The sequence below is a fragment of the Trachurus trachurus genome (assembly GCF_905171665.1).
Source record: "Trachurus trachurus genome assembly, chromosome: 19".
NCBI classification, from domain to species: Eukaryota; Metazoa; Chordata; class Actinopteri; order Carangiformes; family Carangidae; genus Trachurus; species Trachurus trachurus.
In genome coordinates, this window is record NC_139913.1 from 4,104,413 (window position 1) to 4,131,598 (window position 27,186).

At 41.0% G+C, this 27,186-nt stretch overlaps 1 protein-coding gene across 5 annotated transcripts; it reads left to right on the forward strand.

Moving 5' to 3' along the window:
* grnb (granulin b) lies at window positions 1–27,186 on the forward strand. Of its 5 annotated transcripts, XM_083993808.1 has the most exons (22): window positions 1–165; window positions 436–518; window positions 2,555–2,695; window positions 6,272–6,412; window positions 9,478–9,591; window positions 11,583–11,727; window positions 11,849–11,970; window positions 12,551–12,680; window positions 12,766–12,893; window positions 13,881–14,010; window positions 14,096–14,223; window positions 14,331–14,460; window positions 14,566–14,657; window positions 15,744–15,894; window positions 16,727–16,824; window positions 18,839–19,081; window positions 20,605–20,847; window positions 22,643–22,909; window positions 24,095–24,226; window positions 24,257–24,358; window positions 25,610–25,861; window positions 26,689–27,186. In XM_083993808.1, exons 2-22 carry the CDS (start codon window positions 516–518, stop codon window positions 26,833–26,835), a joined length of 3,039 nt encoding a protein of 1,012 aa, XP_083849934.1. In that variant the 5' UTR covers window positions 1–165; window positions 436–515; the 3' UTR covers window positions 26,836–27,186. The 5 variants fall into 5 exon arrangements, with proteins under 5 accessions (XP_083849934.1, XP_083849933.1, XP_083849936.1 ...); XM_083993807.1 differs by having other exon boundaries at window positions 24,095–24,358; XM_083993810.1 differs by lacking the exons at window positions 13,881–14,010; window positions 14,096–14,223 and having other exon boundaries at window positions 24,095–24,358.

Here is a 27,186-nt window from a genome sequence, read left to right on the forward strand (position 1 = left end):
CATGAGGCTCCGTGTGTCATGTGATGTAGCTGAACAGTCAGTGTGTGTGAATGACAAAACAGCTTCGCTCATCAGCTCTGGATACATATTACCAGGAAAACTACTGCCCTTAAACACGACTTGATGAGTGTGTGACGGTGAGGACCTGACGCTCAGAAACAGCAGGTGAGAAAGAAACAACTTCATTTAAACCGACGTAAAAAAAAAACGTCCATTCAAATCAGTTAGCCACCTAGCATGCTAACGCTAACTTGACTTGTTTTTGTGGCTTTTAACTGTGGATTTGCTCGTTAATTAACTGTTTTTTCTCAGTGACATGTCTTCGCAAACTTAAATAAATTAAGTATGATATATATATTTATGATAATGTTCCGTGTTTCCCCACAAAACCGTTGAATAATGTTGTTTTTTATGTTGTATTGTTGCTGTTTTCAGGCTGTAACAGGAGTATGTGGTGCAGAGCTCAGCGTCAATAACAAGTGAACTCTGCCTCCTCCTCAAGACATCTGATTAAAATGGTAAAGTAGACTCACAACAGGTGGTTTGATGCTTAAACAACAGCTTTACCTAAGTATAAGTTGACATTTATTTGCTTTATTTGAGTATTTTCATCGTAAACCACCTTGTTTTTTATATTTAACCATCTCAAACAGGCAGATAATGTATGTTTCTACCTCCTGTATTCACCTTGACAGCTACAGTGGGTTTAGAAATTAGGATTTTCACATGGAGGATAAGTGATGATGTGACAATGATGCTTTTGTTATGACTAATCCACTTGACAGTAAATGCAATTCGCCCTAAAATGGAGAGAAATTAATACATTTAACAGGAAAAAAGACTCTGAAATCTGGTTTGAAGGAATTAGCTTTGGTGTTTTGGTGCATCACAGTAAATATAGATAGGAAGAAGGAAAATAAATATAAAAAGAGCAAATTTGAAGGTTCAATTTGTGAATGAGAACTTTGTCTTTTAGCTTAACCTCCCTCACTGATCTTCTGTCGACCCCTTTAGATTTATTAGTCGTCCCCTCAGAGGGGCCGGACCCTCGGGTTGGGGACTAAACTAAAACAACAAAACTGCACAGGACACGACGTCGATAAATCGAGCTGCAGCAGTAAAAAAAAAAAAAGAAAAAGAAAGGAAAAACCGCTGAGGAAGCAGCGCTGACTCAGGATTAATGATCCAACAGAGTCATACATGTTGATACAGAACATTAGTCACATGGCAAACCACTAAACTTACATCTTAACTTTGACTGAGGCACAAAACACAACTCTGTGTGTGTGTGTTTGTGCTTAGTCAGTGGATCATGTGCAGAGTTAATCAACTCTTAACGACATGAGAAAAAAAAAAGTTTGCAAGTTTAGCTTCCTGTTACAAGATGGAAACATTTTATTTTTAGCTTTAGTACAGTTCCTTTATGACACGTTTTTATTCATTCATCTGAAGAAAAGTGGTTTTGCTCTTCAGGTTATAGCCTAAACATCGTTAATCTTCCTTTGCACATCCTCATATAATATGATTATACACTGATTATGTATGTATGTAGGACAGAAACAAACAAATTTGCATATTAGCAGAAATGGAAAACCCCGCTCTCTCTCTGTCTTTGCACACTATATATACATACAGTGTATAAATATATACCTGTGTGATTATATATAATTACTGAGCTGCGGTACTGTATGTGTCCACACCTCTTACGGAAACAAACACTCAGATGATGAAATGTAAACTATGCAACAGGTTTACTGACAAAATGTTTCCACTTCTGCTAAAGAGCTAAACACAGAACCGCTGCAGAAAGACTTTTATATTATATAACTTATATAATTTGATGCTTTATTCAACAGATTGACAGAAAATTAGCTGTAAACCATTTTGACAAACTATAGAAATAACAAACACTGATGTTTGTTTAGTTTTTTTTTTCAACTTTTATTTAATCTTGAGACATTTACAACACAAAATACAAATAAGACAACAACACAGCACAAGAAGACAGTTTCATCCATTAAAAGCAGTTACATTCATAGACAAAGGAGTTTGTTATCATAGTTTAAACTGACCTAGAGACACAAGTGTCTGTAGTTTTGATGTTAGTTGTAAATGACTCCAGGTGGATGCTGCAGAAAAAACTAAAAGCAATTCTTCCATATGAGAACTTTCATGTTAAATCGATGAGTAAAATAAAAAAAGCGTGCAGCAGGAACTCTCAGATTATGGTTTTAAACTTTCACACAGTGACGTGTGGAGCCGTGTTTTTACAGCAGTGAAAAAAAAAACACATGAGAGTCAGTTAAATATACATAAAAGGGACATGAACTCGCTGTACAGAAGGAACTGAGTTTGTCCAGTGTGGAAATCCAGATTATCAGCAGGAATGCTTGCTGAGCTGCAGCGCACACAGAGCTCACCTGTGTTTCCTCCTGCACACTGATTCCAGTGGTTTCTCACAGGAACCAACATGATAAGATTGAGTTTTTTTAAATTTCTATATGCATATATTGTCAGAACACATTTCAGTTTCTAACGTCCGTGTTGTGTCCAGGCGCTGCAGATGTGGGTCCTGTCTCTGGCTCTGCTGGGCCTCGGCTCGGCGCTGGTTTGTCCCGATGGAGGAATGTGTGAGGACAGAAACACCTGCTGCAAGAACACGGTGGGAGGATACGGCTGCTGCCCGCTGCCGCACGTGAGTTCACGTCTTCTTTACGTCTTTAAACAGGGTTTCCTTGGGTCATTAAAAGTCATTAAATATATTTTGCTAAAATTAAGGCCTGAAATGGCATTAAAAGGCATTAAATTCGATTCTCAAAGGCATTAAAAATGTATTCATACAGTGAGATTTTGATATCATTACATCCCTATAGAGCACAAAGAGCAGAAAAATAGGGGGATTATACAGTTAATCTACAGTAAAATTAAACGTGGGTGAAGAAAAGGCTACTGTTGACTCATTTTTTTTTTTAATCGCTATCGGCAAAAATCGGAATCAGGCTTTTAAAAAATCGGTGATAGGCCAGAAAATTGCGGTCGGTGCACCACTATTGGTGTGATAAACATGCAGAACCAAGTAATTGGGTGTGTGTATGTGTATGTGTATATAGGTAAGTGTATGTACGCACACGTATAGTATTTGCAGTCACGGGCATTAAAAATGTTTGAAATGGCATTAAAAAGGGCATTAAAAAGCATTAAATTAGATTTGCTGGTACCTGCAGAAACCCTGTCAAATTAATAAAAACCTGTGGCCGTAGACTCGAGGTCAGATAGTTAGATTCCTCTGGTTCGTTCACACAGAGCTGAGATCTTTGATTAAATTCAGTTATTCCATTATCTTCTTGTAAAAGTAAAAGTCCTGCTTTCAAAATAAAAGTATCATCAGAAAAGTGTAGGGCTGCACGGCATCGAAATTGACACACATTTTAGTTCAATGGTGCAAGGAGGGAACGAAGCCCAAATGAGCTTGTACAAGAGTTCCACCCCTTTAAATAATTACAAACAATACAGATTTCTAAGGCACAAACAAAAAAGCTTCGAAAAAGAAGGAGATAAAGTGCATAATCAGTGTTATATAGGCAAAAATGAGGAGATAAAAAACTGTGTAATCAATAACAAGCGGAGAGAGCGAAAATAAAGTATAAAATATTCAAATGTACTATATGTCTGGAGAAAGCAGGAAGTGACTGTATGTAGTGTGTAGAGGATTTAGCTGCTTTTCTAAGATTATATGGACAGAATTGTTTCGATTTCAGTTTTAATGTTTATTTTTTACATTTTATTAGTGAAATTAAAAGTAAAAACAATGTTTGCTGGTTTCATACCACACAAATAAAGAAACAAACATGTCCCATTACGTCTTGAAAATATGATTTATTGCACTATGGCGCTGACTATGCCCAACAATTTTTCATTTATCCCCCCAAAAATTGCAGCTTCGTGTTTTAAATGTTGTATTTGATCATATTGTGATTTCAATTACACTGTGATGAATTTTTCTGCCTTAGAAAATAAGTTTATAAGGAGCTGCAAACAACTATTTTTACAGTTGATTAATGTTCTGTTTATTAAATAGTTCATTCAACAAAATGTTTGAGTTCATATTCTAGAAGCAGAAACCAGAGAATCAAAACTGTTAATGAATCATCAGTCTAGCTGCAGATTATTTTCCCTTTGATCCAGTAATCGGTGAGTTTGATCAGCTGATGGTCGGAGCTCTAGTTTGATAATCGGCTCTGATCCAGGTTCAGGTTTAAAGGAACAGTTCATGTTACAGCAGCGACATCAGACACTCAGTTTGAGCGTCGCTGCTGCTGCTGCTGCTGCTGCCGCTGCTGCTGCATCCGCTGCGTCCTCGTCCTTGTCCAGAGTTTTGGCGTCTCGCCTGATTTTCACACTCGATCTTTTCTGCATTTCTCATCAGAAATAGACGCTGATCACAGATCTGCTGATGGTCATGTTCAAACACACCACAGACGTCACTTAGAGCCGACACCTTTTTTTTTTTCCTTTTTTTTTTTACTGAAGCAGCTCTAGAAACATCACGAGTGGACACGTCTCATCTCAGCAGGATGGCAGGCAGCTGACCGAAGTTCCTGCTTTTAAATTTATTTTCAGAAACTTTAATGTGTGTGTGAATCTTTCCCTGACGTTCTAGCAGCAGAAAAGAGAAACAACACAGGGTGCTTTTTATAAAGGGAGGGAAAATACAGAGACTGCTTGCTGAAAAACTGCCCTGGACAGGAACGCGCATCAGCGGTTTTGCATGAATTTCCCTCTAAAACAACTCTGTCTGGTAACGTTGTGTTATTATCTCATAGCGTGGTGAATGTGCAGCTCACAACTTGTCCACCAGAGCGTTGTGGAGTTGTTGGATTGTGTATTTGATGAGTTTGATGAGTGGAAACCAAGAAATCCCATGAGCCTCCGTAGCGTAGCTCTGAGCAGCTCGCGGCTCTGCTCCGCTGTTCTAAAAATAGATTGCACCGACAATTAAAATGTAACAAACCTACTGCTATGACTATAGGGATTATGGCAATGGGCCAATTTGCCAAAATGTTGAACTATCCCTTTAAATGTGTTTATTAATTTTCACTAAACAAGACAGGACCAAACAAAAAGAAGCTGGAAATAACAACATAAAAACCAAAAACGCAAACACAGAGATCAGCTCCAGGTGAATATGACGGGTACATTATACAGTAGAGTGAAATACAATAGGAGCTGAATAAAGAAAAATAATACCCTTTTTTTTAATACATTATAGCAGAAATATTCACATTAATATAAAGGCATTAGTAAATTACAAGGAGGACTTATTTGTTTCAGGTTGGAAGAAATGGGTGGACTATATAACACCACGCAGGCCAGACTTTGACTCTTTTAACTCTAGATAAAATGCTGTGTGTGTAGCAATAACCACACCTCACTCCCTATTTGTTTATGTTTTTATGCTTTTTTATTTTATTTTTAATGTTATTTTATCACCAAAAAAACAAGGACATTCATGCTGACACTCAAATTGAAATGGCTGTACAAGTCACACTTGTTGCAGAAGGTCAATAAAAAGATAAAGGCATTAGTGTTATAGTGCAGGATGCAGGTCAGACAGTGCAGAGGTTTATATATTTCATTATGCAGGATGGTTTTTAAAGGGATAGTTCACCCAAAATTGAAATTTCTCTTTCTCATTATCTACTCCCCCTCATGTGGACTAAGGGCTGGGAGAAGTTTCAGAGTCCTCCGTGGCTTCTCTGAGTTACAGGGGGTCTCGGCGTAGCAGTGCATGTCCATATAACGGTTGCAAATGGATACCAACTGTCTTCGTAACAAAAAGACACACCAAAAAACATCCAAATACCTCCATGCTGCTCATATGTAATGTCCGTCTTGTATTGAAGCCCCGAAATGCGAAATTGTTCCGAAAAAAATTTAATAAGTCTATATTTCAAGCTTGTTTGCAGGGGAAGCTCCTCTTCCTGGTCCGTCCAAATCTCTGAGGTATTTGGATGTTTTTTGGTGTGTCTTTTTGTTACGAAGACAGTTGGTATCCATTTGCAACCGTTATATGGACATGCACTGCTACGCCGAGACCCCCTGTAACTCAGAGAAGCCACGGAGGACTCTGAAACTTCTCCCAGCCCTTAGTCCACATGAGGGTGAGGAGATAATGAGTGAAATTTCAATTTTGGGTGAACTATCCCTTTTAAAGAGTCACAGCTGCACCCGGTGACCGCTGCTCGTCTCTGTGTGACTCCTCCACCCGCAGGCCGAGTGCTGCTCCGACCACCTGCACTGCTGCTTCGAGGGGACGCTGTGTGACCTCGTCCACAAGGCCTGTGTCAATAAGACGGCGACTCTGCCCTGGGTGACGCGTCTTCCCACCAAACAGGCCTGGACCGACCCTCAGGTGAGTCTATATATACATATATACATACATATATTTGACTTCTAATGCATCTCTGCATTCAGAGCATATTCACAAAAGTGAATAAATATCAAATTGCACAAAATAAAGACCCACAAAACAAAACAAGGTATTTTCACTGCATTCAGGCCACATTGATAAGAAACTGATATCTTTGCATTCAGAGCAAATGGAGCAAATAATAAGAAAGTGAGGACCATTACAACTGCTTAGAACATGGCTCTCTTGAATACTGGATTCTGATTGGTCAATCACCAATATTCTGCGGTGTTTATTTCTCGATAGACCACCGCTGAGCGGACCGTTGCTAGGGACTCCATAGCAACGGCCGACTCTGCATGTCCGGTCACGGCCGCTGTTTTGCTGAGCCTCCTCCCGTTCGTGCATTTGAAGCCTTTGATAATCAATCAGTGGATCGATGGATTACCATACACGTTACGATGTATTTTGTGTAGTCGTATCTGTCATAAACAAGAGATTATGGGGTGCGTTTGTGTCGCGGAGCTACAGAGAGGAGAGGAGCTGTGACACGGTCAGAGGTTCTGATGCAAGTTTACTTTTCAGCCACGATGTGGAAATAAGGAGCCTCCACTCTCCCTGTAACAGGTTACAAGTCGTTTATCTAACATCACTATTAGTCCGAAGCTATTTAATGACGGTAAAAATGAAACATAAAGTAAATATCCTGCATAGTTTCTCTTTTCTGTGCTGCGCTGATCAGAACGGCGTCCCGAGCAACGGTCTAATTTTACATGAATAAAATCTCTTTTTATCATTATCTTGTGTTACATTATTGAATGATTTAGTTGTAGGCCGTGTTCTAAGCGGGATAATGTATAGTTGGTCGGTTGTTATGGAGAAATAAACCCCTTCATGTTGTATGAAACCCCTCCGCTTCGCGTCGGGGTTCCATACAACCTGTCGGGGTTTATTTCTCCATAACAACCTCCGAACTATACATTATCCCTTACATGTGTTCACGTGTCTCGTGTGCCTTTCAAAATAAGTTATTTTTCAAAATAAAAGACATATCCAACATCAGATGTGCATTACATAGCCTATTATTTACTCTTTTGACCAGCTGTCTGCGACCCATCCAGAACGGGTCCGCGACCCACTTTTGGGTCCCGACCCACCAGTTGAGAACCACTGAATTAATCCATCTTTGCTTTTACCCCATTTGTTCAAAGCGCAGTCGGATCGGATCAGTCTGATCCAGATACAAACTTCTCTGGATGTTTGTTTCTTCAGACCTTATCTGGTCCGGCTGTTTAAGTAAATAAAAAAGCAAATATACTAGGGGTGTCACGATTTCGATTTTTTTATCGAAATCGATCGAAATTACGTCATGGTCTCGAGCATCGAAGTCAAAGAGAGGATCGACTATTTTGTTGCTACCTTTATATTGTAAATAAATTATTTAAATATGACCGTTAGTGCCTAATGTGATACATTATGGAAATTGCATCACTTATATGTAGCCTCTTTTGAAATAAGATTTACTGTACAAAACTTGATGAATAAAACCAATTATCGTAGACTAGACTAGTCTGAAAATGGCATAGGCCTCTGTGCTGTAAGAAAAGGGGAAAAAAAATCGAGAATCGAATCGAACCGTGACCCTAGAATCGAAAATCAAATCGAATCGAGGATTTGGAGAATCGTGACACCCCTAAAATATACAGTATATTAGTCAAATACATTGTGAATATTTTTCATGTGTTTTATAATCAAATTTCAAACTTCAAATTTGATTTATTTATCCAGTAGTTGGGGACAAGTTCTTGATCTGTTGAATAATCAGAAGTGAACTTGTTTTACTTTATCACTGTAATGGTTTAAAAAACAGAAGCAAAATATGAATCTATCAATAAATGTATATATGCTACATTATAAATGTTGTTTATTTGACCAGTTTGAATTTAATTTTGTTCCTGAATGCACCAAACTGCTGCGATTAGAATAATCCTGAGATCAAAGTTTTCCCGATCCTACTAAAAGGTTTTGAACAACACAAACCGGATTAAAACCCAAGACTGGATCATGTGATCTAATCCGATTTTAGAATCTGTTTTTTGTTTTTGAACAACCCATTTTCAAGATTTGATCCCATCCATTTTCCAAAATCCAATCAGATTCCCTTTGAACAACTGGGGCCTGATGTTGGTTTTTCACTTCCTTTATTCTGCTTTATTTGGGTTATTATCACCTCATTAGTCGTCCGTCGACCTTTTGTCCCAGAACCAGTGAGGCACACTGCAAAAACTCAAAATCTTACCAAGAATATTTGTCTTATTTCTAGTTAAAATGTCATTTCTAGTCAAAAACAAATCTCACTATACTAAAAATAAGACTCATCACATAAAAAGTAGCTTGTTTTTTAGACACTTTTTTACTTTTTTCAAACATATTTTCACTTGAAATAAGTAGAAAAATCTGATAGTGGAGCAAGTTTTTCTTTCTTATTACAAGCACAAAAAACCTGCTTTCACTGGCAGATTTTTCTACTTATTTCAATTGAAAATTAGTTTGAAGCAAGTGAAAATGATCTAAAAACAAGTTAATTTCTAGGTGATGAGTCTTATTTTAAGTGGAAAGAGATTAGTTTTGACTAAAATTGAGACATTTTGACAAGAAATAAGACAAATATTCTTGGAAAGATTTTGAGTTTTTACAGTGCAGGAAGTTCCAGACGTGCAGATGTAATTGAAGAATATATCTCAGGTTAAACTCTGTCAGATCTGCAGCGTCGACTCTTTTCTCTCTCTCTTTTTTTCTTTTTCTTTTCTTTAATTTTCCGTGGGTTTAAGTCTTTGATGTTGAGTCCGTCCAACACTGATCTGAGCTGAGCTGGTTAATGAAGGCTGCAGTCTCCGGAGGCCACGAGAGCTGCTTCACATTTTCACTCTTCATTCTTTTTAAAGTGTGTGTGTGTGTGTGTGTGGTTTTACGGTACATCAGTCACCCTGTGAAATGATGCAGTGTTGTGTGTAGTTGCCTCCTGTCGTTTGGTATTCATGAGCTGTGATGCTGTGATGTCGCTGCAGCTCGCCGCCTCAGTGAAGGCAGTCATTTGTCCGGACCAGGAGTCGGAGTGTCCCGACGACACCACCTGCTGCGAGCTTCCTGACCACTCCTGGGGCTGCTGTCCATTAGCCAAGGTGACGTACAGGAAAAACCCCGAGCACTTCACTTCACACCAGGAAACACTTTACACGGTTCACTGGTCGGTTTCTGCTGCAAAAAAAAAAAAAAAAACACCCTGGAAGATAAACTGTCGTCTTACAGATCTCGTTATTTAAGAGTCTAGTTCTCTGGTTATGAAGCAAACACACAACTACTCTTATAGTTAGTTTTTTTGGGGTGTATTATCTTCAGAATAGTGTTGTTTTTGGTGGCCTGTTTTAATATTAGTTTTAATCTACGTAGTCTTTGTGTCAAACTGTCACTTTAGTAAGCCTGTGCATATTCTCATTTGTCCAGGTCATAGTATTTCAAAGGAGGTTCAATCGAAAGCAACTGGACTTAGTTATTTGTCACTTTAGTTTTTATTAGTTTAAGTCACATTCATACTCTTTTTTTTGTCTAGTCAAGTTTCAGTCTCCTACAAGTCTGAGCATTTTAGTTTTAGCAGAATAACCCATGATTATTTTCGTCTAGTTTTAGTCAATGATTTTAATCTCTTTCTAGTAATGTAATTCTATTTAACGTAGTCAATATAGTATAATTACCTAGTAAAGTAACTATAGACAAAACCAAATTGTTCTTTTAGTCAAACCCATTTCACAATTCAGACATGGTTATCTTATTATATTATTGTTGCCTTATAGACTCAAGAAAAGATCCATTCCAGACTGGAAGATGCTGCTCAACATATTTATTTTCAGTTCCCACACACTATATTTAGCAGATACACGTTTGTCTCGGCTGGCTGTCCGGCCATCGGTCCCTTTCTTTGTGTCAGACTTAACTGTGGTTAACGCTAACCCACCGCAGCTGCATCTTCTAAATAATGCTGTGAGAGGGGATTGAGGCATGATTGTGCAATTGTATTATTCATTTACTACTTTTAGATTTTAATATTTGCGGAACTGATTAATTTGCATTGAACAATTGCACATTATACATATTCAATAGAACTTAGTAAAAGTGTTGAGTTTGTGTTGAGTAGAGAACGGGAGCAATTGGAAAAAAATATTTATAAAAGGCCTTGATCTCTTTGGCATCGAGGTAAATATAAGACCTCAGCCACCATCTGAGAATATATATATATATTTTAGAGTTTGTGCAGAAAAATTACAATATTTCAGTCTGTCAATGAAAGAGCTCTGATAAAGTCAATAATTTAAAAACTGTAAAATGTCCCAGAAGGTAAATCAGTCATAGATTATGTAAAAAAAACAAATTATTGGATTATTAGTTAGTTAGTTAGTTAGTTAGTTAGTTTAAGTTTATTTCGGACATGTTAAAAGAAATAAAACATAATACAGAAATGGACAGACATAACATATAAAAACTTTGCAAAAACAACATATGAACAAAAAAAGAAATATATATATATATATAATTAAAAAAATTAAAGAAAATAATTGAAAAATAAAGGTAATTTGATTTTTTTGTTTTTGTTTTGTTTTTGTTTTGTTTGTTTCATATCCGAAAAGGAGTGGGAAGAAGTAAAACTTATTTACTCCCACCCCTTATTCATAAATTATTTATCAGGTTATCTAGTCATTATAATATATACAGTAAGTTAATTTATGAGTTATTTAACTGGATTTATTCTAATATATTATTATATTTATATACATATAGATTTATTCTAACATATGATTACTAATCTTTATCTCTATGATAAGGTCTATATTATGAAAGACCTTATGGTGTTATTAACAGCATTTTTTGTTGGTACAGAAGCATTTTAATGATATTTAAACTGGTTTGTGTCTAATTCTACAGTTAAATCTTAATCTAATATACAAGTGTTGTGTTGTATTTTATATCTAAATAATAAATCTCTCCGTGCTGTCGGCTCCTCGTACATCTCTCCTCCTCTGCCTGTCGTGCATCAGTGCTTTTCCATCCTCTGCTGGGGGCCGTGTCCTCGGCTGAAGGGCTGTTCTGACTGTCAGAGCTGATCGTCCTCTCTCTGCAGGCGGTGTGCTGTGACGATAAGCGCCACTGTTGCCCCGAGGGAACGCAGTGTGATCTGGTCCACTCAAAGTGTGTGTCTGCCTCTCTGAAGTCCTTCCCGTTGCTGGAGAAGCTCCCGGCCCGGAGGAGGAGGAGGAATAACGCAGGTGGGGAGTTCCTCATGTAGATAATAACACACCTAAGGAGAAAGGTTAAAGGTCAACACACCTGTTCTTCTGTCTCTACGCTGATGATTCTGCACTATTAACGGAAAAAATACTTTTCTAGATGAATCTCCAGCTCCGATCTCCGAGTCAGTTCAGTGTCCTGATAAGAAGACTCAATGTCCCAGTGGAACTTCCTGTTGTCCCTCAGGCAAAGGAGACTACAACTGCTGCTTTTTCCCCGACGTACGTATCACTCTGCTGTGGATACACAATGGATTAGTTTTTTTGGATAAATATTTATATCTAATTAGATGCGATTGACAGAAAATTACTCAACACTTTGGTAACACTTTACTTGAATAGGTATTCATAAGATTGACATAACACTGTCATAACCATGACATAACAGCTGTCATAAACATCAATGAATACTCATGACAGCTGTCGTTAAGTGTCATTCGGTAAGTTATGTCACTTTTGATGCAAAGTTGACATTGTTTGAGAAGTTTTTGTTCTGACAACTTGACATAAAGACAATTTAAACTGTCATAGCAGACCTAATTGCCAAACTTTAAAAATGATGTCAAGTTCTCATAACAAGGAACATCTCAAACAATGTCAACTCTGCATTAAAAGTGACATAACTTACTGAATGACACTTAACGACAGCTGTCATAAGTATTCATGGATGTTTATGACAGCTGTTATGTCAATCTTATGAATACCTATTCAAGTAAAGTGTTACCAACACTTTTAATAATTCATTATTCCTGGAAAAAAGTCCACATATTTATATCTAATTAGATGTTTTGTTGATGTTCAGGCCGTATGCTGCAGCGATAACATCCACTGTTGCCCCACCAACACAACATGTGACTTGGAGCTTCAGATCTGCAGAACTGGTCACATCCACATGCCGCTGATGAAGAAAACTCCTGCTCTACCCAACGATGGTAAATCATCAACATCTGTCTTTACATCTACAGCTCTATGCAGACGATACTGCACTAATAATGACTCAATACTTTCCTTTTTCAGCTCTAGATGAATCTCCAGCTCCGACCTCTGGGTCAGTTGAGTGTCCTGATAAGAAAACTCAATGTCCCAGTGGAACTTCCTGTTGTCCCTCAGGAACAGGAGACTACAACTGCTGCTTTTACCCAGATGTAAGTACAAATGTGACCCGTTCTATCAAAATGAGTCTATTTTTAGATAATCAGCTGATAACATGGAAAACCCATAGAAAATCAAAAAAAAATTTTTACCCTAATTTCAAAGCAATGACATTCAAAAACAATCTCCCAAAGTTTCACAGTCCAGATAATTGAGAAAAGGCACGTAAATGATGATTAAAGTTGACTTGCAACTTAAACCCTCTGAAAATGAGTGCTGCTTCGGTGCAAAACATTAAATATCTTCTGAACCGTTCATGATAGAGACGAGCTGTAAACTGCATCTGAATCGCAGGATTCTCCGCTTTCCGACGGTCATTGAATGTTGCATCTATGACGAGCAGGGACGGGTACAGAAACAGATGCTAAACCGAGTAGCATCGACGCTAACAGAGCGTAGCATCGATGCTAAACCGAACGTAGCCACGATGCTAAACCAAACGTACACGCTTGCACATGTTTTACAAAATGTCAACAAAACATGACAACTTCTGAACCGTTTATGATAGAAACGAGCTGTAAAAAGCATCTGAATTGTGAGATTCCCTGCTTTCCGAGGGTCATTGAATGCTGCCTCTATGACAACAGGGGACCGTATAGGGTGCGTGTAATCACGTGGTACAGGAACAGATGCCAGAGTCACTGGCAAAAACTTTAACTGCTATTTTCTCAGGTTTTAGAACAGAATAAGAGAGTGAAAGATCGTAATTCAAATGGCCATATCTCGAAAACCATCCAATGTATGACTTTGACTAGGGTGTCATTTTAAAGCTTATTTTCTAATCTTTCCATTGATACCAAAATCTCAACTTTGAAATTTGGGTCACTGTGACTCATTTTGATGGATCGGGTCACAAATATACAAGAGCTGTAACTAGTTGTCGATTGATAGAAATTTACTTTTGCACGTTTTGTAAGTCATTATTTCTGAAAAACAAACCACATATTTATATCTAATTAGATGTTTTGATCATGTTCAAGGCCGTATGCTGCAGCGATTACATCCACTGTTGCCCCGCCAACACAACATGTGACTTGGAGCTTCAGATCTGCAGAACCGGTCACATCCACATGCCGCTGATGAAGAAGACTCCTGCTCTACCCAACGATGGTAAGACACCAACATCCACCCTTGTGCCTAAAGCTCTTTGCAGATGATACTGCACTAATAATGAATCAATACTTTCCTTTTTCAGGTCTTTATGCTTCTGCACCTCCACCTGCCGGGTCAGTGCAGTGTCCTGACGGGGTAACTCAATGTCCCAGTGATACTTCCTGTTGTCCCTCAGGAACAGGAGACTACAACTGCTGCTTTTACCCAGATGTAAGGACAAATATACAAGAACTAAAGCTAGTAGTGGATGGACAGTCATTATTTCTGAAAATCAAGCCACATATTTATATCTAATTAGATGTTTTGTTGATGTTCAGGCCGTATGCTGCAGCGATAACATCCACTGTTGCCCCAGCAACACAACATGTGACTTGGAGCTTCAGATCTGCAGAACTGGTCCCATCCACGTGCCGCTGATGAAGAAGACTCCTGCTCTACCCAACGACGGTAAGCAGATACTATTTGAAACATAAATCTTTATTCTACTTCAAACTAAATTATTTTAAAAAATAATTGATGATTGATCTGTGTTTTCACCTCTCGTCCTGTCAGTCAAGTGTCCCGACCAGTCGACGACCTGTCCTGATGAGACCACATGCTGCAAGATGTCCAACAGCTCCTATGGCTGCTGTCCAATGCCTAATGTGAGTTGTGGCTGGTTTATGGTCTGTGAGAGCGAGCTGTTGAGATCTGCTGTCAGAGCTCGTCAGATCAGATGTCCACTCAATACAAAACGTTTTCATGCCTGTAACTCTGTAAAAACAAACACCAGATAATATTTGAGTCTTATCTTATGAATGTAAAGAAAAATACTGATTTTTTTTTTTTCCGGTTTAGTTGGTTTATTTTGGTCTTGACATGGCACCTCATTGTACAATAGAAATTACAGCTCAACATAAATACAGCAGCTAGACAAGGTCTAAGAAAAAAACAGAGACAAAACAGAAATTAAAGCAGAAGTGAGTGATATATTTGTGTTAATATAAGTCTTAAATAGTTATATCTTCCGACAGCAATCACTTACATAGAGTGTTTGGACTGAAACACGGGTCTGTCAGTCCCTCTGCTCTGCTCTGAGCCGAAGAGAAAACATTTATCGTATCCTACAGTTTTTATCCAATGAGGAGAGAGAACGGCATGCAGGGCTGTGTGTGCAGCCAAGGAACGCCGTGAATGTGGTGACGTAGCGACGAGGACTGTTATGGTGCGTTCAAGGAAACTCGTATTTTTCCGACCGTGAAGTCGTACCAGTTCGATCTGGTACGAGTTCACCGGTCGGAAGTTACGAGTGGCCGTTATAGTGACTTTCACCGGTAAAACAGGTCGGAAAAACACGAGTGGGTTGCCTGGAACGCTACAAAGTCGTAAGTTGTGACTTGAAGCTGTAATTTACGATTTCAAAAGCCTGCCTGGAACGCAGCATTAGCGAAAACGACCGGATCACTCACTTCTGCTTTAAGCAATAAGTCAATAAAGAAACTGTACAGTAGAAATTTAGACTGAAAAGGTGCAGGCTGAAGCTTATCTTTTGCCTACCCTATTACAAATCAGGTTATTAGAAACTATGCAATCTACTGTTTCCTTTTCTCAGAAAATAAACAGAATCAAAAAAGAAATAAGCTCTACAACATTACTTTTTTGAAGAAAGAAGATTGGTTTAGTGGTTGTTTTAAATGTGTGTCCCTACACTGCTATACAATAAGTTATATATGGTTTTATTCTCGGTCCAGGCCGTCTGTTGCTCCGACCTCCTCCACTGCTGTCCTGAGGGAACTCAGTGCGACCTGGTCCACAGCACCTGTTCGTCGGCCCAGGGCGCCGTCACCATGGCGTCCAAGATCCCTGCTGCTGTTACCGAGGTGACGGCAGCTCGGAGCGAAGGTGAGAGTCACCTGTAGATTGGCTGTTAAAGGGGCGGGGTCTTGATTTGACATTAAGTTCAAAATGATGATTAAAGGGATAGTAGCATTTTTTTAAAGTGAGGTTGTATGATCTACAAATAGCCCCTAAGTACTTTAATTAATTGCAGTAGAAGACTCTCTGCACTCCTCCCGTTAGCAACGCCAGCCCATAATAGCCCTGCCCAGAGATTTACAACATACATTGTTGTGAACAGACCCAAAGAAACGGCCTATTTTCGTGGCCTAAAAGAGGTTTTACCTGAAAAAAAATACACAGTTCCATTGTTCGCTATAATATAATTTTTTCCAGCCCCTCAAAGTGCAGGAAAATGCAGTTTTTATTTGGAGCTAACCAACTGCTGATCGGCGGGCGCTAACCCTGGCCGGAGGGATACGTGAGTTGGTTAGGTCCAAATAAAAACTGTGTTTTTCCTGCACTTTGAAGGGCTGGAAAAAATTATATTATAGCGAACAATGGAACTGTGTATTTTTTTTTCAGGTAAAACCTCTTTTAGGCCGTGAAAATAGGCCGTTTCTTTGGGTCCATTCACAACACTGTATGTTGTAAATCTCTGGGCAGGGCTATTATGGGCTGGCGTTGCTAACGGGAGGAGTTCAGAGAGTCTTCTACTGCAATTAAAGTACTTAGGGGCTATTTGTAGATCATACAACCCCACTTTAAAAAAATGCTACTATCCCTTTAATGTTAACAGAAGTAAATCCTATCACGTTTTTTATTGTATTTTATCATCGTTTGTTTTTCTCCTAATGTTATTTTGTTGATAATGATAAAGTCTGTGTTTGTCTTCCAGTCGGTGCCGTCCCCTGTAACGACTCTGTGGCCTGCGGCGATGGAAACACCTGCTGTAAATCACCGGCGGGACAATGGGCCTGTTGTCCTTTAGCCGAGGTAGCGAGACAGACGACCTCGACTCTGTAGTTCACGATTCGTCACTGCAGATTTTTGTCCTTTAGCGGGTCGATGATGATGATGACGCTGACAAACAAAAGCGTCTGTGCCCAGAAGAATCACAGGAACAGTGTTTGATGAAAATCACAGTTGAAATGTTCTGCAGCGCTGCAGGAAAACGCTGCACAGATAAAGAAGAGAACAACAGCTCCCACTAAAGAAATAAAATCAGCAGAAACCTGCAGTCGATCGAGTGAAAAATGCCTCAAATTCCAGCGTGAACCACGATAAGAAACACAAACTGAAGCTTGAACATCTGAGAGCCTGTGGGCAGATGTGAAAGCTGCTGTGGTGCAGGACAGACCAGGAATATCTCAGATCTGCAGGAAGAGGCTGAAAAAGAAAAAGTCTGAGCTGTGATACCAGAGTAGGAAGCTGAAACTAAACCTGCTGCTGTTTAAAGAGGAACTATGCAACATATTTATCTTAACTAGACTATATTTTTTACCTTAAAGCATCTACAAAGAACTTTTAACTGGATAGGCAAAAGTATCTGGTTTCTGCTGACATCAGTTCAGTTCAGTTCAGAAAACTTTATTATCCCCCTGGGGGGCAATTTGTTGTACGACAGGCAGAGCAACACCAAAACACAAACAAGTCAAATACAAAACAAAACAAAACAAGACAAAACAAGTGCATTTCAGTCACAAACATTAAGACTCCGGGCACCAGTGCCTCGGGGGGGAAGGGGGGGGAAGGGGGGGGGGGGGGGGGGGGGGGGCAGGCTCACAGTGGCTGATTTATAAAACCAATAGTAATAGGCACAAAAGTATTCTTGAATCTGTTTGACCTACAACAGCAAATGAGGCCGTCGGTGGGAAGATGAGCGGTTTCTAAATATTGTAACTCTTTAGTCTTCGGGAGGCGGTGGTCGGGTCGGTCCACTGGACGAAACGATTTACGGCACTCAGACCGGAGGAGTCGGCATGCATGAGCCAGAAAACCGTCTTTACAACAATATGTGCTACTAGAGCTCATGGGAAATGCAGTCTTCATTCCCGGAAAAACACTACTGCTTTTGTCCACAGAGGTCGCCAAAATCAACACAAGATTTCCACTACTTTTCCACTACACAGTTACAGCTTTACGCCAGGAAGACACTGGGAACGGCCGCGACACGATATGTAAGCGGGGCGCAGCGGAGTTTTTTTAACTGCTACACCAGGCACGGACGCGACGCGACACGGCTTCACTGTTTGTTGTTGCAGCTTCAGCTTCACCTTGTCAAGCCTACAGTGCACTTCATGCATCTCAACACATTTTTACATCCCTCCTGTTCAAATGGATTGTCAGTACCTTTTTCACAGGTAATTTGCTGACTATGTAGGGTTTGCAAGTGCAGACTATATTAAATTGTATCAATTAACTGTTTAACTACATGATCATGGATCCACAATGTAAAAAAACAAACCCCATAATGTTGCACTGCTACTGGCTTTGCCTCTGGTACATGAGAAAAAGAAGAGAAACGCCGTGCGACGGCTGCCGGAGTGCACGTCGCTCACATGGCCGGTGGAGGAGCTTCCATTGACTGAATGGGCGCGAACTGCTGCGGGTGTCGCGCGACGTACGTTTCGCGTCACAACCGTTCCCAGTGTATTTCAGCCGTTACTCGACTCAACTCGGTTTAGGTCCTTTTCCATCACAGCTGAGTTCTTCATCGTGGGCAATCACAATAATTGAAATATAAAATCGCAATACTTGGTAAAATCGAATCGCAATACTTGTTTAATCAGAATCGCAATTTAAATCAAATGGGGACCCAAAAATCGTTAGAGAATCAAATCGGCACAAAAGCATATCGGCCCAGCCCTAATGGGTTGATTTCTCACCGGCTTCGCTGTTGGAAACAAATGCACATGGAGGAGAGGAGGGTTAGAGACACAGAGGAGGAGAGTTCAGCTTCTTCTCCATGATGTGATGCTGATGAGTGTTGCTGCTCTGCTCTCTTCAGGCCGTGTGCTGCGACGACCACCTGCACTGCTGCCCCCACGGCACCGTCTGCAACCTGGAGGCCTCCACCTGCGACGACCCCAGCGGCGGCGGCGCGGTGACGCCGCTGCTCCGCAAACAGCCCGTCTTCGCTCTGACGACCACGACCGACAACACCAAGTGTGACAAGTCCACGTCCTGTCCCGGGAAATCCACCTGCTGCAAGACGGCGTCCGGAGACTGGGCCTGTTGCCCCCTCAACCAGGTGACCGAGTCTCTCTACACAGGGTTCCTACAGCTTAAGACAAGTTAAATTTAAAACTTTTAAAGACTTTTTTAAAGCCACTTGAAATGAAATTTAAGACCGACTTCATAATAAACACAAATGCAGAAAAAAGAAATTACATTATCAATTACATAGGGTTATAGGGACAATTTTACCCACTTTCCTATGTGATCCAAGGTAAAGTGACTGCTACATGAACATTGGATTGTGTCTCTTTCCAGCTGTCCTTTCAAAATAAATGCATAAAAAGTCCAGAAAAAAAAAAAACACTGACTCAGGAGCTGGTGGCGGTGAGAAATTTAGTGTTGACGGCCGCCACTAACTTCTCTATGTCAAAATGTTACCAATTATTTTGAGATTTGAGACTAATTACAACCATAAAATCCCACTTACCAAGTGTTAACATTTTTAAGACTTTTGAAAAATTGATTTAAGACATTTTAATGCCAATTAAGGCCTTTAAGGTTTTTAGATTAATGAATTCAATGCCTTTTAAGACTTTTTAAGGATCCATAAGAACCCTGCTACACTGAAAAACACATTTAGTTTATCAGTTCACACCTGACTGAAACTGAAGCGCTGACGTTTGTAATGTGTTGACTCACAGTTTCATGATGAGCTGCTCTAGTTTCACTCTGATCAAACAGCAGCAGCAGAGGAGAAGGAGGAGGAGGAGGAGGGAGTTAAAATCATGAATCAACAAGCAGAAACAGTTCAGTTTCCTGTAACTCCAGATTACTTCTGACATCACAAATATGGAGAAAATGAAAAATGCACGATTTATTATAGTGAGAATCAGAATCTGGTTTATTGTCGAGGAGATTCTCACACACAAGGAAACACAGCATGAGATAGATAGATAGATAGATAGATAGATAGATAGATAGATAGATAGATAGATAAAAACATAAGAGAAACATTTTTTTAATTCAACATTTTACATATACAATTTTCCAACGGTATAAAACATGCCTGTACTTCTCCACCAGGGAGCAAAGACATAGTATATAGACATAAATTCTCAAATAAAGTTACAGTAGAGTAAATGTGAAGAGAAAAGAAACACTTTTCACTCCTGTCCTTATTTTCACACCTCTCTTACACCGTCCCCTTTTCTCCTGTTGGAGGGTAAACATAATTAAACATATGAACAATGAACAAGTTTGTAAGAAAAACATATTAAAAAGGCATGCAATAAATACAAATAAATAAAGTGCATGGTTTTTGCAGTTTGGTGTGAGGCAGAAAGTGACCTGAGACCTGCAAAATAGTGAAGAAAACAAGCGAGTCCTGCAGAATTAAAGCTATTTAAGGTGTTTATATTTGAATTTTAACACTTTAAAATCAAAATTTACTCAAGGAGCCGTAGATTTTTGGACATGCACATGAAATTATCATGAAAGCTGCAGAAATAAAAACTCAGGAACATGTAAATTAGATGAGTCGGGGATCGAGCCTCCGTCCTCCAGCTGTCTAACTCCTCTCTCTGTGTCCTCTGTCAGGCCGTGTGCTGCGACGACCACGAGCACTGCTGCCCCCACGGCACCGTCTGCAACCTGGAGGCTCAGACCTGCGACGACCCGTCCGGCGCGTCGCTGGCGCTGCCCTGGGTGGAGAAGGTCGCCGCTCTGACCTCGACCTCCGAGCTTCAGGACGAGAAGTGCGACAAGCAGACGATGTGTCCGGGCGGCACCACCTGCTGCAAGAAGAACTCAGGACAGTGGGCCTGCTGCCCGCTCCCCCAGGTCAGGACCCGCTGCTACAGCTTCACACGCTGAAGAGTCTCAATGTGCAAAATCTTCATATTAGACTCTTTTAAAGGAATAATTCACTCAAAATTGAAATTGAATTTCCTCCGTGGCTTCTCTGAGTTACAGGGGGTCTCGGCGTAGCAGTGCATGTCCATATAACGGTTGCAAATGGATACAAACTGTCTTCGTAACAAAAAGACACACCAAAAAACATCCAAATACCTCCATGCTGCTCGTATGTAATGTCCGTCTTGTATTGAAGCCCCGAAATGCGAAATTGTCCCGAAAAAAATTAAATAAGTCTATATTTCAAGCTTGTTTTGTAGCGGAAGCTTCCCGAAGCTCCTCTTCCCGGTTCGTCAAATTTGGACGAACTGGTCGACATGAGGGTGAGTAGATAATGAGTGAAATTTCAATTTTGGGTGAACTATCCCTTTAAAGAGGAAATGTCAAATATTTGCTGTTTTTCTCTTTCAAATATTTGTATTAGATCACACTGTAATATTGTTAAATATCTACATCATATACATCCAAGAGTATAATGTATATCCAAACAGAGATGTGTGCAAACATGCTGTTTTTAATTTCTTAGGGCGAATTCACACCAGGAAAGTCCCAGAGTTCACTTGATTTACTTGGTTCATATTCACATTACTTTTTTTTTTACAAGCGGACCACGTGTGTCCCACAGTCGCTTCATCATTGGATAAAAATGATCTGCAGGATCTTGCATAAAACGTAAACAATGGATGTCATGCATGCATTTATCGCTCCACTCTTAATTTGGCAAGGCAACTATATTTGTACAGCTCATTTTTACAAACAGTTTATCTCAAAGGGCTTTACACAGCATCATGACAACATCCTCTGCCCTTAGACCTTCACATCCACTGAGGAAAAACTCCAAGAAAAACCCTGTTAAAGGTTGGAAAAAGTTGGAGAAACCTCAGGGTGAGCAACAGGCAGACAGATGTGAAATAGATGTTGTATTGTTGTATTTACAACACAGAATATGGAAAAAGATGGAGATGGTTAACGAAAGCTGATGAAGGCAGCTTCTACGGAGGAGAGCCTTCATCAATGCCTAGTACTATACGATTCTGATAAATGTTTCCCTCTGACCAAATATGGAGGAGGCAGCGTCTCTTCTGTGCTCCATGTCGACCCACAAGTGATTTCTGCATTTTCTGACAACAACTGAAGCCTGTTGAGTCCATAAAAAAGCGCTTCGGTTTTGCATTTGGTTCAGAAAAGGTTCAGATTGCATTCACGCCACAAAACGAATCATACCAGGGTTCGTTTCAGACTCTGGTGTGGACCGGACGAGTGAACCTCCCAGCTGAAGAGGCGGTCTCTCGGTTCACCTGTTTGACCTGCACTAAGTGTTCAGTGATTTGTTGGCACGAAGGAAGAAGTCAGTTTGATGTGAACTAAAGTATGGTGTGAATACGCCCTGAGATGAGAGGAAACATGAAACTAAACTAAAAATCTTGGACAAAATGAAAAAGCAGAGACCCTGGAGCAGAGTAATTAATCAGGAGAATGATTGGTGGATCGGATCGGATGTTGTATTGAACCGTCCAGTAACGGCGTGCAGATGTTGATGAACAGCTGTGTGTTTTGGACGGAGGCAGCAGGAGTGTCTCATTCTTTGACTCGTGTGTCATCCGCTGGAAGTCGAAAAAACCCTCTCACACGTGTCGGACGGACGGAGAGTTTTTCCACAGTGTTTTTTTTTCACGTCACTGATCCGTTGGTTCCTGGTTGTGTTGTGTTGTGTTGTGTTCAGGCCGTGTGCTGCAGCGACCGCGAGCACTGCTGCCCCAAGGGCTACGAGTGCAACGTGGCCGAGCAGACCTGCGACAAGCCCGAGCAGCCGAGCCTCCGCTGGCTGCAGAAGGTCCCGGCCCTGCAGCTCCAGCCCAGCTCCGTCTCCGTCTCCGGCCCGGTTCAGTCCGACAGGAACATGTGCGACTCCCAGACGAGCTGCCCCAAGGACACGACCTGCTGCTTCATGGACCAGACCCACAAATGGGGCTGCTGCCCTCTGCCCAAGGTACAGGAGGTCAGCTGACCCGTGTCAGAGCTCCAGCCTCCACGGGGGCCTAAGCAAAACTTTTTATTTCTCTATTACAGCCAATAATACTGATTATGGATTATTTACTAACCTACAAACTCATTTCATTTTTCTATCTGTCATTACGAATCATCATAAGGTGCGTTTCCATTACTGCTGGAAATGCGTAAAACCTAAATATCGCAATTAAAAGCTGGTAATGGAAACGCCTACATTTAGAAAAACTTCTCAGATATCGCCAAAACATTTTTTCGCTCTCATGAGGTGGGAGAGCGAAACTGTGTAATAGAAACACTTTTTTCGCATTTACACGTCAGTCCAGGTCTAGTCTCGCCTGCCAGACCCTCCTCCAGAGAAGAAGGGTCTGGCTGGTCCGCCTATGATTCTGCGATCGGAGAAAAAAATGCTCCGGCCGTTTGGAATTTTTTCAACCAGTCACAATCGTTGTGGTCGGCGTCGTAGAAACGGTGCGCTTGCAAAATATTGCCGGTTGGAAACTGGATTTGGGCCCATGGTGTAACGACAGTCGGCAACCGCTGACGGATATTTTTTCCTCTGTTCGGTTCATGACACGGATGTATAATAGATCCATGGTAACTTTCTCTGTTATAGTCATATCTAAAACATAGTTAATGTGGCCCATCATCCAGGGCCGGCCAGTTTTAAAATAAACTGCAACAGCAAAGTGCAACAACAATTTGAAGTGTTACAACAACAATGGGTACATTTACATGGACAGTTTCAATCGGTTTCAGAAAGGTTTGGGAGACCAAACCGATTGAAAATACTTCATGTAAACACCTCAAACCGTTTCAATTACCCCAAACCGGTTGAAATTCCAACCAGATTGAAGGGGGTGGTTTAAACCTTTTCTAAGGAGATCTTTACGGGTTGATCCCTGGCTGCGTTCGTTCAGGACTTGACGTACGTACGCATGTAAACACCCAACCAGTTTACTTTGTAACCCATGTATACGCTCAAGCTGAAATCTTCAAACAGATTGATTTAAACCAAACCTTTCTGAAACCGTTTGAAACTGTCCATGTAAACGTACCCAATTAGCAGGTTTTTAGTTCGCTTATGTCTTGGGCCGGCTCTGGCTCCGCCCACCTGTGTGATGCGTGGACCAATCAGAGTGACCGATCGATCGCTGCTCTCCATCAGGCCGTCTGCTGTAACGATGGGAACCACTGCTGCCCCAGAGGACACACCTGTGAGCCGCACCGCTCCTCCTGCTCCCGGGGCCGTCACGTCCTCCCCTGGTTCACCAAGGTCAGCGCTCGCACCGAGCCGACCGCCGCCGACGCTGATGACGCCGCCGCCACGGCCGTCACCGACGTGAAATGTGACGACCAAAGCAGCTGCGCCTCGGGAACGACCTGCTGCAAACTGCCCACGGGAGAGTGGGGCTGCTGCCCGCTGGTCAAGGTCTGTAGAGCGGGTTAAACTTTAGTCAACGAACAGCGACTTTGGTGTTTCCTTAAGGAATAAATTACAAGTTAAAGGGATAGTTCAACATTTTGGCAAACTGGCCCATTGCCATAATCCCTATAGTCATAGCAGTAGGTTCATTACCTTTAATTGTCGGTGCAAGCTATTTTTAGAACGGCGGAGCAGAGCCGTGAGCTGCTCAGAGCTACACTATGGAGGCTCATTATGGGATTTCTTGGTTTCCCTCATCAAACTCATCAAATACACAATCCAATCCAATCCAAGTCCAAGTCCACAACGCTCTGGTGGACAAGTTGTGACCTGCACATTCACCACGCTATGAGATAATAACACAACGTTACCACACAGAGTTGTTTTAGAGGGAAATTCATGCAAAACCGCTGATGCACGTTGACTTCAGGGACAGTTTTTCATCAAGCAGTCTCTGTATTTCCCTCTAAAACAACTCTGTCTGGTAACGTTGTGTTATTATCTCATATCGTGGTGAATGTGCAGGTCACAACTTGTCCACCAGAGCGTTGTGGAGTTGTTGGATTGTGTATTTGATGAGTTTGATGAGGGAAACCAAGAAATCCCATAATGAGCCTCCGTAGCGTAGCTCTGAGCAGCTCGCGGCTCTGCTCCGCTGTTCTAAAAACAGCTTGCACCAACAATTAAAGGTAACGAACCTACTGCTATGACTATAGGGATTATGGCAATGGGCCAATTTGCCAAAATGTTGAACTATCCCTTTAATAAAAAATAAATACTTGTTTAAAATGAAAATCAATAACCAAACAGCTTCACAGTGCCTCAGAGAAATGAAAATTTGTTTTTATCCACATTGTTTATCAAAGGATTTATGAAGGACAGAAAAATGATAGTGACAAGTACAAATACAGAAATAGATCATTAGAAGTCTAAATGAATGAATGAAAAATGTCATTTTTTGTTTTATACATTTATTTATTGATGTTCAGACAGTTTTAACCTGTTTACCATACAGACAGACCCAGAAATCCAGGAAATAAATAAGTAAATGTAGAAATTCATGAATAAATAAATGTATAAAAACAGAAACAGCTCTTTGCATTGCTGAAAATGATTTATTTTTCATTTATTGAAGCCTTTAATTTTTTATTTATGGATATTTATTCATATATTTATGAAACATTTTGCTTTCTAATAACCAAAAAACCCTTAGAGTTTGTGTTTGTCTGTAATAATAATCTCCTCCTCCTCCTCTAGGCGGTGTGCTGTGCCGACCATGAGCACTGCTGTCCTCAGGGCTACACCTGCAACATGCAGACGGGAACGTGCGAGAAGAAGATACACGACGCGCTCGTCGACAGCCTCCCCCAGGTCGCAGTGGTTCCTTCCAAGCCCAGAGACGATGAGGTCGTACCATGCGGCGGCGCGGGGGGAGAGTTGAGCTGCTCCAGAGAGGAGACGTGCTGCAAGACGTCGTCCTCAGACTGGACCTGCTGCCCCTCACCTCAGGTACCGGCACACGGCCGCTCCTGTTGAACTTTCTGTTTCCTGCCATTGTCACGTCCACTGTTTTTATTTTCTTCAGAGCGAAACAGCTTTATCTACAACTTCACGTTAAAAGGATTGGAGTGCAACATTTTGGCAAATTGGCCCATTGCAATAATCCCTATAGTCATAGCAGTAGGTTCGTTACCTTTAATTGTCGGTGCAAGCTATTTTTAGAACGGCGGAGCAGAGCCGTGAGCTGCTCAGAGCTACGCTACGGAGGCTCATTATGGGATTTCTTGGTTTTCCTCATCAAATACACAATCCAACTCCACAACGCTCTGGTGGACAAGTTGTGACCTGCACATTCACCACACTATGAGATAATAACACAACGTTACCAGACAGAGTTGTTTTAGAGGGAAATACATGCAAAAGCACTGATGTGCGTTGCCTTCAGGGACAGTTTTTCATCAAGCAGTCTCTGCATTTCCCTCTAAAACAACTCTGTGTGGTAACGTTGTGTTATTATCTCATAGTGTGGTGAATGTGCAGGTCACAACTTGTCCACCAGAGCGTTGTGGAGTTGTTGGATTGTGTATTTGATGAGTTTGATGAGGGAAACCAAGAAATCCCATAATGAGCCTCCGTAGCGTAGCTCTGAGCAGCTCACGGCTCTGCTCCGCCGTTCTAAAAATAGCTTGCACCGACAATTAAAGGTAACGAACCTACTGCTATGACTATAGGGATTATGGCAATGGGCCAATTTGCCAAAATGTTGAACTTGAACCCTTTAAGATTAAAACTCAGTGTGACTCAGTGTGTTTGTTTGTGTGTGTTTGTCGTGACAGGCGACCTGCTGCGCCGACGCTCAGCACTGTTGCCCTCTGGGATATTCCTGCGACCTGCAGTCTGGAGGCTGCAGCCTGAAGACGCCTCCGACGTGGGACGCTCTGCTCGGGGACAGGAAGAGACACTCGGCCCCCGGGCGACTTTAATCACGGACCATGTTCCAACCTTCAGTCCATAACATCCATCTCCTGCAGCTCGTCGACGATGAACGATGCTGTATTTTGTTGTATTTTTTTTTGTCCAACTTCCTGTGTGTTTTGCTCAGTGATGGAGGTGTCGGTGTTTCTGAGGGAGGAGGATGTTTAGTGTCAGACAGGAAGTAAAAAAAGAAAAAGGGCACACTATGGTCGTCACTTATAATGAAGCAGAAGCACTTGACCAAACCTTCAACAACACAACATGCACTGCAAAAACTCAAAATCTTTCCAAGAATATTTGTCTTATTGCTTGTCAAAATGTCTAATTTCTAGTCAAAACTAATCTCTTTCCACTAAAAA

Coding starts and splice junctions, on each gene's coding strand:
- grnb (XM_083993807.1), top strand. Junction 11,971..12,550: donor ACTGCTGCTTTTTCCCCGAC/GTACGTATCACT, acceptor GTTGATGTTCAG/GCCGTATGCTGCAGCGATAA. Junction 19,082..20,604: donor CCTGTTGCCCCCTCAACCAG/GTGACCGAGTCT, acceptor GTCCTCTGTCAG/GCCGTGTGCTGCGACGACCA.